Genomic DNA, 12,033 nt, shown 5'->3' with positions numbered 1-12,033 from the left:
AATTTGGAAGTGAGTGGTTGAATTTAATATGAACTTTCCTAACCAAGTGAGCTAGGTCACTTCTTTAAACATTGGTGAACCATGGAACATTTTAAGGGAAGCACATTTGGTGCACATGAGCACCAGTGCTCTCAGGTTTCAAAATATTTTGAAATCGTGTATTTTTATTTTAAAAAATCGTCATATTTATTTTATGAATAAATACACATGTCATGAATACTCGTATGAAGTTTCGGTAGAAATTGCATTATATTTTGAGCTACATGAAAAAAAAATTGTGGTTACGTTTAGGAATAGATATTTCTCAGAAATTTGTCTTTTTGTATAGCTCAAAATACAACATATTTTTCTCCAAAATGTGTACCGTACATTCGGAATGTTTATATGTATGTGGGTACTTAATTTCAATTTTTAAAAATTCAAAAAATATGAATTTTTAAAACCAGGAGCACTTGTGCTCATGTGCCAAACACACTTTTCGCATTTTAAGTGTCTACTTTTCTAAAATGACGAAAAAAATACCCTCACGACCTCTACATCCAACAATGCACACATCGCACTGGTTGTACAGAAAAATACAAGAGAAGTTTTATCAAGTTACAAACTATGCAAAAGGATTCCATCCATTGGATAAGAAAATAAAAATTCCGTTGGCTAAATATCAAGAACAAAATTCTAAGTAAAGATAACATGTTCAAGAGAGGTTGGTTAGGTTTAGCTGCTTGCCAATTTTGTGGATGCCACGATATTGTACATCATCTTTTTTTGAAGTGTTTAGTTGCATGCTAAGCTAATCCGGAATATGATGAAATGTGCTTTTAATTATAACTATATGCCTTTTTTGGAATTAGTTGGAAGAACATACTTGACTCAATGCATGATCTATTAATTGTTTGGCTTCTTAATTTCAAGAAACCTAACAAACAAGTGTGATTACTATAGAAGTTGATGTTGTATTTTGGACCATTTGGATGTTTTCAAATTATGCATGTTTCAATAACAAAAAGTGATTGGTCCATAGGCAACTATGCATATGGTTATTCGTTGCCTAAACTCTTGGCCCATGTTGTAGACAATTTCCAAAACAAGAGGTAGTGGAGTGAGGATAAAACTCTTCGGGAAGGTCATAAATCAGGCCTTCTTTTTGGAGAATACGCTATGATAGGTGGAGACTGGCTTTTCAGAACCTGGGTGCATGTGAACCCACTTTTTCAAAAGTGCGTTTGTGATGTAGAAACATGTTTTAAAAATTGAAACACAAAATGAACGCAAAGGTGGTCTCAAACATGTGCCCTGGACATGAGTTTCGTGACGAAAAAACCTTTTATTTTGCCTCGGCAAAAAAGTGAAATTTTGCAGGACTATATAGCAGTATATATGTGACGTATTTTATCATTTTTAGTTTTGAAATAAAAAAGTGGTTTCTCCGCGAAAACTTTCTACGCACACATGGAACATGCATACGTACCCCGTTATTTTTATTTCAGAATTTTTTAACATTTGGAAAATGCATTTCTCACCTGGGTTCACGTGCACCCATGTTCAACTAGAACTTTTTCATGATACGTGTATTTTGTTTCATAGAAGAAAGGCCAAGATGGCCGGTACAACGCCAAGTAGGCTACCACGATACAAACATGGCGCCACACTACTGAAACACAACCCACAATTACTAAACAACGAGGACACTCCTTGCACCTTCTCCGCCATGAATGGTAGAGATGATATCGAGATCCCTGACTGCATCATGCCCGAAGGAGAGTCTTTAGGATAACACAACCCCTAAACTCTTGGCACATGTTGTAGAAAAAAAAATCCAAAACAAGAGGCAATGGAGTGGGGGTAAAACCCTTTGGGCAGGTCACAAATTATGCCTTCTTTTTATTGGAGAATACACCCTCAGAGGCGTATATTATTTCATAGAAGAAATGCCCAAATACTTGTTATACCATCTAGTAAGCTAACATGACACCACACTACTTAAACGCAACCCACCACTACTAAACAAACAAGGACACTCCTTTCACCTTCTCCTCCATGAATGGTAGAGAGGCTAGACACTAAGCTCCCGAACCACGCCACGGCCGAAGGAGGGAGTCGTCGAAAGGTTGACTCGGCCTGTAGGAGATCTGCACGTCAGATGGGTCCGTAGGAGTTTGTTCACTTGTATCAATTTATGATCGCTCTGTGATATGGGTACCACTTGTGTTCTGCCGTCGAAAACAAGATGTAGGAGTATGTTCACGTGTTTCTGTGAAGTTGACCTTTTCACTTACTTATTTTGAAATGTTGACTTTACCATTTTGTTTTGCGAGACGGTTGTGGTGGTATATATCGCCGTGGGTGTTTTCCTTGACTAGTCGTGTACCCGAAGCATTTTCCTCCAAACTCAACTGGCAGGGCACATCATTGGTCCGTGGCGAAAGCACCGGGCCGTCCACCCTGAATCTCCGTCGGCCGCTCTCCACCGTCCATTCCAAATTCAACGCTCCCAGTCTCCCGATCAGACCTAAACCCCATCGCATCTTATAAAACCCCACAACGGCGGACCTCCTCCCCGCCGCATTCCCCGCTCCACTCCCCACCACCACCGGCACCAACCCCTTTTCCTGCGCCGAGAGAGCCATGGCGGAGCACGCCGAGGACGCCGCCCACAAGCCGGAGACCCTGATGGAGAAGATCGCCGACAAGCTCCACGTCGGCGGCGGCGGCGACCACCACTCCTCCTCCTCGTCCGACTCCGACGCCGACGAGCGCCCGCGCCCCTCGGCGCCGCCCGCCCCCGCCCCCGCACACGCCCCCGCCTCCGAGTTCGCCACCGCCTCCTTCGCCGACACCGCCTCCGTGGCGGCCGCCGACGCCAAGGACAAGATGTTCCGCCTCTTCGGCCGCGAGCAGCCCATCCACAAGGTCCTCGGCGGAGGCAAACGTATGGCCCCTTCACTGATCTGATTACTGCTCTCTTTTTTTTTGTTTATAGCGGTTTTGCTTCCGAACGCGTAGATCGGATCGGGGTGTGTGGATCTGGGTGGTTTGATTTTCGGGCTAGATCTGACAACTGATTGGGTACAGCAACTGTGCAAGTTAGCAAGTGGGGTTCTATGCTTTTAGGGAAGATGCGTTTGCTTAGATCTGCGGTAACTGTGCGCCACCGAAATCGACGCGACTAGAGTCACCTGATTCGTCAATGCAGGTTATCTTCGTAGGAAATTTGCTGCTGTTGTTGTTGTGTGATCTGATCTTTAAGATTTACCCCCTTTTAGAACTATTTATTTATGCTGTTGAAATGGATGCCACTGGTTTGGTCAGCCATTAAGCTTATGCTCGTCATGATCTGTATGAGGCCAAGTGGTCTGCTAAGACATTATATCTAATCTTGTACTATCGTATGCTGCTATTCTATCCTGTTTGCAATGTTGTCTGTCAGTGTGCGAGGATTAACCTCTATGGGTCTATAGCATCTCCATGAGTGATAATATGATTGTGGTAGAATGATACGCGTGCTGTGATGTTCCTTGCGTTTGAATTTATGAATGTGGTTGCGTGATCCTGAGACAGCTCAGTGTTCCAATCGCTTGGTGTTATGCTATCAAATGCTTGCCTAGTTAATGCTACTGTGTCCTGGCTAGGGTATGTATACTAGAGGCATTGCTTGTTCTTTATGACAATTATCATCGTATGAATGTTCGGTTTAGCAGCTATTAAGGTTAAGCAAAGAAATTAGCAACGTCACCTTATGTCAAACTGGGACAGCATTTTTGATATGTAGCTCAGCTTAAGTATATGTATAAAATTTACCGTAGTTTCGGAGCACCTGCACGCATCATTAGTTGTTACACAACACAGTAAAACTTATTTATCGCAGTATGCTAGATATGTGTTTTTGTTTTTTTGCTTTTAACTTCGCTTGCTAAGCGCAGGATGAAAACATGGAAATTTAGAGGGGAGGTGAACATTGTCAGCTCATGTTATTTAATTTGTAAGCTGATGGTAATTTGATGGTTTCAATCTTCTTGCTGTATTCATTTTATTTTTCTATTTTGCAGCTGCTGATGTGTTTATGTGGAGGAACAAGAACATCTCTGCTGGAGTACTAGGTGGTGCAACTGCAGTCTGGATCATTTTTGAATTGCTTGGCTACCATCTTTTGGCTTTCCTTTGCCATGGTCTCATATTCTCTCTGGGTATCCTTTTTCTCTGGTCTAACGCCTCATCATTCATTAACAAGTAAGATATCTTCCCCTCGATATCACAGGCTGTACAAAATGCAAAAGATATAACGCTGACCCTTGCAAATTTGAACACTAGTAGTACTTGATAGTAAGCTCTGAATTCTACCGCCTATTTCAGGTCTCCCCCACAGATCCCTGAGGTTTTCATCCCTGAAGATTTGGTTGTCAACATTGCACTATCTACACGTTATGAGATCAACAGAGCCTTTGCAAATCTTCGCCAGATAGCTCTTGGCCGTGACACAAAGAAGTTCCTTATTGTATGTGTCTTCTGCTATTGTTTACCTACTATGTTACATCAAACTTCTCTGTCTGATTTAACTTCTTTGCAAAATCGTAGGTGATCGTTGGTCTATGGCTGCTGTCCATTCTCGGGGGTTGCTGCAACTTCTTGACCCTGATTTACATTGGTAAGGGACTTCTACCGTTTTGTACTGAACTTGCTTTAGAACTTCCAAATATGAAGTTGGCTAACATTGGATAATTCTGCTCTACGTGAACAGTTTTTGTAGTTCTGCACACAGTCCCAGTCCTGTATGAGAAGTATGAAGACCACATTGACTCCTATGGTGAGAAGGGGTGGATTGAGGTTAAGAAACAGTATGCTGTGTTCGATGCTAAGGTTCTGAGCAAAGTACCAAGGGGCCCCTTGAAGGACAAGAAGAACTAGAGTGATGTGATATACCATCTGTATCGAATGATACTGACTGGTAGGTGCTTCTCAGGAAGCATCGTGGTATGAGCGCCAAATTCGTCACCTATTGTCTTGTGTCATGTAAGCCTGTTTTATTGTCTGCAGACTTCTAGCCTGAGTAGCTTGCCCTCCGACAGTAATGCAGATGCAGGACTTGTTTTGCTGTACCGCTGTTTGATTTTTGATCTGTTAAGATGTCGCATGTTTAGCATGGATATGGTTTCCGCGACACTGATTTTGCTACTTGCATTGCTGCAGTTTGGAGTTTGATGATGTCTATGAACTTGTTGAGTTTAGATTTTATCTACCCTGTCTCTATTGTAGCATTATTGAAAATCAACTTCTTGCTATATATTTGTTTATGGTACAAACTACTTGTACGGCATTTATTTGGCAATATCACGTCAAGGCCTTTATAATCATTGCATAGTGTCTGAAAATGGGACAATTCAAAATGGAGCCGTTGGGCCTGCGGTTTATCACTTTTTTTTGGTTTATCACTTTGTTTTGCATCGTGATGCATATCTTACTCTATTGTGTTTCAGGTCAAGTGTGTCCAATATCAACACTAATTGTAGTGAAATTCATAAACATAAGCTCTGATACCATTTTGTGTCCAACCACACAATCTACACGTAGTGTGAACTACCTATACAACAAACATGGCAGATTGGTGGAGATGCACAAAAAACAACAAAAATGAAACCAAAATACAACAAAAATCTGCTCGGCAGATTCATTATTAGTGTAGTACAACAACACAACACAGGCAAACTACACTTCAGGTGGAGAGAAACTGTTCTTTCATGTTCTGAGAAAGAAATCCTGCTTTTATAGCCTGATATTCTTTTCCTCCCTAATATCCTCTATTTTGACCGATGAACTTACACTCCAGGCTCCAGGCCTATTTTCTCATGGTTGTTTGCCGTCTATTCTAGTTTCCAAATTTATGTTCATACACAGGATATTCAGAGGAAGTATGTCAGCTGTTCCTTCTTCCTCGAGCCTCCTTCACCATACAACTCATTCCATTGCTTTAGTTCACCCATTATGGAACCTTCAGCAGCAAAACTTGCGGCCACCTGCAATCCCAAGTTTGCGAAACATTAATACATATGCATGCATTGATGAATTATACTTGGACTGTACTAGAAGATGGGTTCACCTGGTTCTTTGCTTCTTTCAAATCTTTCATGTTTAATGGCCGTAGAACAATCTCCTTTTCCTTTTCTTTTATCTTTGAAGGATCTAACGGAGTGCCTCCTTGTTCAAGTTTCTTCTTCTCCTGCATATATTTGACCGTTACTTTTACATAAAAGTTTGACAGTTTTTTCATGGAAAAAGCTTAAGTTTGATGGTGGTGATGAGAATACCACTTCCTTCTTCCTTTCCTTCTGGATCAGTTCTCTCACAGGGCGATACGCTGCTGTTGTGCACAGGTTCTGCGGGGACAAACTGAGTCAGTTGAGAAGTTCGTTTAGGTTGAGAAAGATTCATGTCACATGATACTTACCTTGAGATCACTGCCACTGTACCCTTCAGTCATGGTTGCTATTTCCTTGAAGTCCAGTCCTTCATCAACTTTTTCCTTTGACAGAAGGTTCCTCATAATCATTTCCCGATTTTGCGCTGATGGCAGACCTACCATGATTCTATAAAACCAAGAGAGTACGCGCTTCAGGCATATAATAATGAAACGGTAACAGATACAAAGTCAAGTCATTCATTTCAAGGAAGGGATGCAAACCTGCGCTCAAACCTTCTGATGATAGCCTCGTCAAGATCGAAAGGACGGTTGGTCGCAGCAAGAACAAGAATCTTTTGATCTGATCTTGACAGAAGACCGTCCCAGTGTGTCATAAACTCGTTCTTAATCTTCCTCATCGCCTCATGCTCTCCAGCTCTGTTTCGCTGCCCAAGCATGCTATCAACCTCATCGACAAAAATGATAGTGGGTGATACTTTAGCAGCTAATGTGAACAATGCTCTAACATTCTTTTCGTCTTCACCAAACCACTTTGACGTGATAGTCGACATCGATACATTTATGAAACTTGCTTGAGCTTCATTTGCAATAGCCTTGGCTAGCATCGTCTTCCCAGTTCCAGGAGGACCAAAGAGTAATATACCTCTACAGGGCTTAAGGAGACCGCCCTTGAAGAGATCAGGCCGTCGTAGAGGTAGCATGACAAGCTCTTGAAGGGATTCTTTGATGTCATCCAATGCACCAATATCCTCAAATGAAACTCCAATTTCATTTGCAGGTATGACTTCTGGTCTGATGCGCTTTTCGAACTCATTGTCTGGGGGCACATCCTAAATAAACAAATTAGAAGCACGGATGGGTATATTAGTTTCTTCAAACTTGCAGAGCAACATAAATATTGGCCAACAGTTATCTTACTGGTGCTTTTGCGGGTGGAGGTGGATTCTCTGCTTTCTTTGGTTCTGTCTTGCTCTCAGGAGGAGCAGGAGCAGCGGCGGCAGGAGCTGCTGGTGGCAGCAAAGTTGCAGGTTTTGTTTCTAATTTTGCGGCACTTGGAGCAATTCCCTTTTCAGCAATCTATGTAGGTGATGCATGATTGTTAATGTTAAAATATTCCAAAATGATCTGTAACATATCAATTGATACACGTCTTCTGTCTTTTTTTAAATATATAATAAAGCTATTTAGCAAACTTTGCAAAATCATTAGATGCTTATGCCAAAAATCTATCCACCTTTTTGAAAAAAATAATAAATAGATATGAAGAAAACAAGTAGCAGAATCTAAGAATGTCTAGGAATAAGAGCAAACCTTTGAAGCGTCAGTATGTTTTTCCAACTTCATAGTGTCCTTATCGCACATCTTGTTCTCTTGAAAAATTTCCAATGCATGGGACAAGCTGCACCATGAAAGAGTCATAAACTGAAGATGAGATGATGAAACCAACATACGACAACAAAAAAACGCAGCTACCTTTTAGCAGATAGAATTAATTTTCCATTCCTGTACTCTGGGTCTTTGTTATTCATCAAGTGGTAAGAAACTGCAGATACCACTATCTCCTCAATGTATTTACTAAGGCCCATTGTATCAGATAAGCATATTGAGCTTAAATCAGTACACTCAAGATCGTTTTCTGCAAGAACTTCTGTAATATGGTTCCGATTATCTTGAAACTGAATAATCTTCATATCTTCTTCTAACTGGGAGTTCCAGCTTACAAGGCGATTCTCATTTTCAGGTGGCTTGATGTCTATGTTATATGGGAATAAAGCAGATAACCTGTCATCCAACTCATCCTCATCATCAAAGTCCATATCCACAATTCTTGAGCCGAGGAGTAGCACCGGCCCTTCAAGCTTGGTCAGTAGTTTTTCAAACAAAAGATACATCTTGGGGGATTTGTGAAGAAACTTTTCGACATCTCTTATGTAGAGGACAATCGGGGTCTTCTTAGACACTGAATGCAGAACCTTGTATAACGCTTGTACCAAAATTTTCTCATCAAAGGTCCAGCTGCTAGCACGTCTGAGAGGAGCTGCAGTGTTTGTCGTAGAGAAAAAGTGCACAGTGTGAAGCAGCAGCGCAACAAGAAATAGGGAAGGTAGTATCTACAGTAGGATAAGCAGTGGAAGAAATTCGGCAAAAGATGATACAGCTCACATATGCTTCTTCGTTATTTCCAACTTTGTGCATGAAATAGTGTTAGCTAAAGGGAAGTAGACTTCCAAACATCTATTCCATACCTTCTAAGTAAAAATGTTGAAGTGTGTAGGATAATGTGAACATTGAGGTGTATCGATATAAAGTACATAAACAAAATACTACTTTTAAATTTGTGCCGTACTTCCGTTGTGACAATAGTAGCATTTAGATGTAGTTTACTACCTTGCAAGTCGGAAATTAATACCAGGTCATCATTTGGCATGCTAAGCAAGTAAGCAGCATACATGAAAAATAATAATTTCCTCAGGGACACGAAATCTATACTGTGCCACTGCAAGTCTTTCAAAAGGATATGCTGACCTGAATTACTTGAAGGGCCCTGCGATGACAGGCTACTCAAATCGGATGAAGTAGATGCGTTTCTTCTGAGCTTGGGCAAGCTGTTCGTACTGTCAGAGCTCCTGGAAATTGCATAATGAAATAAGTGACTATTTTTTGTGTTTCTGTTCTGGGTCCATTATAGTTTAATTATCCCACACCTTAATTTCATGTCTGTCATACTGTTTTGTCTGCGCATACTTCCTGCATCATAAAACGGAAGTACATTAATGAATATATGTAATTTCTGAAAGTAGAATACACACCTTGGAATCATGTCCTACAGTCCATGAAAGCAACTGAATCCAGTGAGAGCAAATAATAATTTTTCTTTACAGCATTCAGATTTCATAAAGGCCAAGTTATGTAAAGTCAAGTGTAGTGGCTCAACGCTTAGTTGGCAGGAAATGCAGTGGATAAGAAAATTATTTTATTTTAAATAAACAGAAACTTAATTTATTTCTCAAGGAAGCAGCAGGAACTCAATCTAGTCTACCAGTTCGTCAGGTCTTGTAATTCTCCAGAACTTCATCGTCCAAGTATTTGTTTCATTTTAAGTCAAATGCACACCACATACATAGGATGTCAATATATGAGACAAGGCATACATCCTGTCTTCTATGAATAGAAATGAACTCATGATTTGAGGATTCTAGTGCATGAAATCACTAAATTAGTGCGATATTGATATGAAATCACTATATTAGAGTAGGTATATTCTCATCAACTGGTAAGCACTGACCCGGGTTCCACAGTTTTTTTTTACTTATTAGGTAAACACTGAAGTAGGCTACTAGAGACAGCAAACAAAAGCCTGGAGCTGTTGAGCACTACCACTAAAGAAACTGAATAGTTGAACAATATGAACTAAATGCTCAAGCGTCACCTCTGGATTGCTCCTTTTGTGGAGCCCTCGTAAAAGATTGGAGTAATCCAGACATCTTTTCCAGAGTCGTCTCAGAGATGGATCTTGTAACAGGCTGATAAGAAGAAAATACTCTCTGGTTAGCAGTTAGAAAAGATCTACCGAAACTCATTTCTCTTGAACTAGGAAGACTTTGACACATGGGCGCAATAATTTCTAGTCACCCGCATACGGATATCAGAAGACTGGAGGCTGTTATGGGAACATATTTTAAGATGAAAAGCAGAACCAGTGGTATGTCAAGGTCTTTACCTGGTCGCTGACACCAGTTCCATATTTGCCATGAAGCTGCAAGGAGGAATATTCCATTACATGTTTATCCCCACTGAAGGAAACATGCTCCTGCCAGACTCACCTTTATGAGAAAATCTGTAGGATCCAGCAACAGGATTTTCGCTTCAAAATAGTGCGCGAGCGCCTTGGCGAGCATCTGCTGGTAAAGCTCTTCAAGAGAGGAACTTGGTCTTAAATTTAGTCCGAAGCAAAGCAACAGTGATTAAGGAACTCCTTGAAATGTTGTGATGAAGATTGATTACCTGCAGGGCCTGACAGCAGGATCGCACGGCTAGCTGGAGCGAGATTCCTGGTGTACTTAGAGATCTCTGCTTGCTTCAGGTGAACATAGGCGGCGCTCGTCAGCACAACACGAGTTTGCTCACTGCAAATGGGCGTGTTGGAGGGGAAAAACACACATCGATTATCTGTAATAGGCGAAAGACAGAGTAGCCAATACAGATCCTAAGCCTAACGTGTGCGATCTAGCGCTGATCTAATGTGGGTGAGTGATTATCGGTGTGGATTGTGGAACCCGTTGAGGACTCAAGGTTTCATCAGAAAAGTGACACCAAGACGCTTCGTAAATTCATTATCTCTGAACTGTTTTTTTCCCTGACTCAGGCAACATCCTATTTTCAAGCGATCATGTGGCTGCCTTTCATGGACATCTTGGAAAGCAAAAACGTATTTGACTGCTATTAGAAACTGAAAAAATGTAAAAAAAATCAACGAGGTACGCTAGAATATCACTCTGAAGTCTGAATCACTCATTTCTTTGACAGCGTCCAGAAGCAGAGTCCCTCCCTATTCGGATCTCTCATTTGTTTTACGAATATGCTTTTTGCTAAAGGATTGGGGGAAACTAAGTAAGATGTCGCAGAAGCGACGAAATAAACAAGATCACAAACATAGATGGCTCCCAGCCAATTATGAATTGAGACAAAAGCTTTAGAATTTTGTAAACACAGTTATAAGTTGTCCAAGTTGCCACAAATATGTCAAATCTGCTCCATGAACATCACAATCATAGAAAAATGAAGGGATTTTTTCTCCCCAAAAAGAGCCGACCAAAAAACTGAGATGATGCAAGGTGGCGGGACAGTTTGATGAAAGCTTGAGCGTCTTCGTGTTTCCTTGGTGCGCAGCCAGTCTCGCCGTCACACATACCTCCGACATCACCATGGTAGTATGGGAACGTTACCTGAGGTAGTATGGGAACTCGTCGAAGGTGACCTTGCTGTCCTTGCCGTCGATGACGAGGCGGCGGAGCTCCTGCTCCACCCGCTCCAGCGTCACCCCTGCCCGCGCCGGACCTCCCGACCCTCCGCCGGCCCACGGCGCGGACGCCAGCCCCAGCCCCACGCCGACGCCTATCCCGATCCCCACCGCCGACATCACCATGTGCTTCCCCTCCATGCTGCCCGGCCGCCTCTTTCTCCGACGGCGATGTGTGAACGGACGTTGAGTCAGCACCAGAGCTCCTCCGGCGATGTCGTTTGCCTGACGACGGTGGCTAAAACTAAAAGAGGGTGCAGAGGGATCAACGGGGAACGGACGATGACGACGAGAGCATCGTCAGGCTAATAATGGGTGGTTTGGCGAGATGGATGGGAAGGGGAGGGGGTGGCGGGCCTCTCTGCTCGCTCGCTCCTTGCGGGGCTGCCGCGATGCAGGCTTCTCGTCGCTTCTCCGATATGGCATGCAATGGAGAGCCGGCACGCGGGCGCGTACGTGTGCAGTGAGCTGTGTAGTAGTATATCAAAGGGATCAGGATGGGCATGGGCCTGGCGTGTGTGTATCATTGCAGTTGTTTGGGGAGGTGGCGTTTACATGCATGGCCCTTTCGGTTATAGGGCCTCTGGATTTAGCCAAATTG

At 42.3% G+C, this 12,033-nt stretch overlaps 2 protein-coding genes across 2 annotated transcripts; one reads left to right on the top strand and one right to left on the bottom strand.

Moving 5' to 3' along the window:
* The first annotated feature begins 2,625 nt into the window (after window positions 1-2,625).
* Window positions 2,626-5,227, top strand: LOC124661259 (reticulon-like protein B1). The gene is made up of 5 exons (XM_047199124.1): window positions 2,626-2,929; window positions 4,047-4,227; window positions 4,351-4,492; window positions 4,573-4,642; window positions 4,736-5,227. The coding sequence occupies exons 1-5, from the start codon at window positions 2,626-2,628 to the stop codon at window positions 4,900-4,902; spliced, it is 864 nt and encodes a 287-aa protein (XP_047055080.1). The 3' UTR covers window positions 4,903-5,227.
* Window positions 5,228-5,812: 585 nt separating this feature from the next.
* On the bottom strand, window positions 5,813-11,573 carry LOC124661258. Its single transcript, XM_047199123.1, has 15 exons — window positions 11,359-11,573; window positions 10,418-10,539; window positions 10,237-10,325; window positions 10,134-10,169; window positions 9,843-9,936; window positions 9,118-9,160; window positions 8,939-9,039; window positions 7,886-8,450; window positions 7,724-7,811; window positions 7,331-7,489; window positions 6,674-7,242; window positions 6,440-6,578; window positions 6,300-6,368; window positions 6,092-6,211; window positions 5,813-6,008 (listed from the first exon to the last, which is right to left on the bottom strand). Exons 1-15 carry the CDS (start codon window positions 11,571-11,573, stop codon window positions 5,895-5,897), a joined length of 2,523 nt encoding a protein of 840 aa, XP_047055079.1. The 3' UTR covers window positions 5,813-5,894.
* Between the last annotated feature and the right edge of the window lie 460 nt (window positions 11,574-12,033).

This window comes from Lolium rigidum, chromosome 6, assembly GCF_022539505.1.
Source record: "Lolium rigidum isolate FL_2022 chromosome 6, APGP_CSIRO_Lrig_0.1, whole genome shotgun sequence".
Classification (NCBI taxonomy): domain Eukaryota; kingdom Viridiplantae; phylum Streptophyta; class Magnoliopsida; order Poales; family Poaceae; genus Lolium; species Lolium rigidum.
This window is presented reverse-complemented; position numbering and strand designations above follow the sequence as displayed.

What these genes read in the sequence shown, in the direction of transcription:
- LOC124661259 (XM_047199124.1), top strand. Translation starts at nt 2,626, where the DNA reads ATGGCGGAGCACGCCGAGGACGCCGCCCACAAGCCGGAGACCCTGATG. An exon ending in GCCTCATCATTCATTAACAA is followed by an intron (nt 4,228 to 4,350) that starts GTAAGATATCTT and finishes CGCCTATTTCAG; the next exon opens with GTCTCCCCCACAGATCCCTG. An exon ending in ACACAAAGAAGTTCCTTATT is followed by an intron (nt 4,493 to 4,572) that starts GTATGTGTCTTC and finishes GCAAAATCGTAG; the next exon opens with GTGATCGTTGGTCTATGGCT.
- LOC124661258 (XM_047199123.1), bottom strand. Translation starts at nt 11,573, where the DNA reads ATGGAGGGGAAGCACATGGTGATGTCGGCGGTGGGGATCGGGATAGGC. An exon ending in CTCCACCCGCAAAAGCACCA is followed by an intron (nt 7,243 to 7,330) that starts GTAAGATAACTG and finishes TTGTTTATTTAG; the next exon opens with GATGTGCCCCCAGACAATGA. An exon ending in ATCAGAAGGTTTGAGCGCAG is followed by an intron (nt 6,579 to 6,673) that starts GTTTGCATCCCT and finishes TTGGTTTTATAG; the next exon opens with AATCATGGTAGGTCTGCCAT.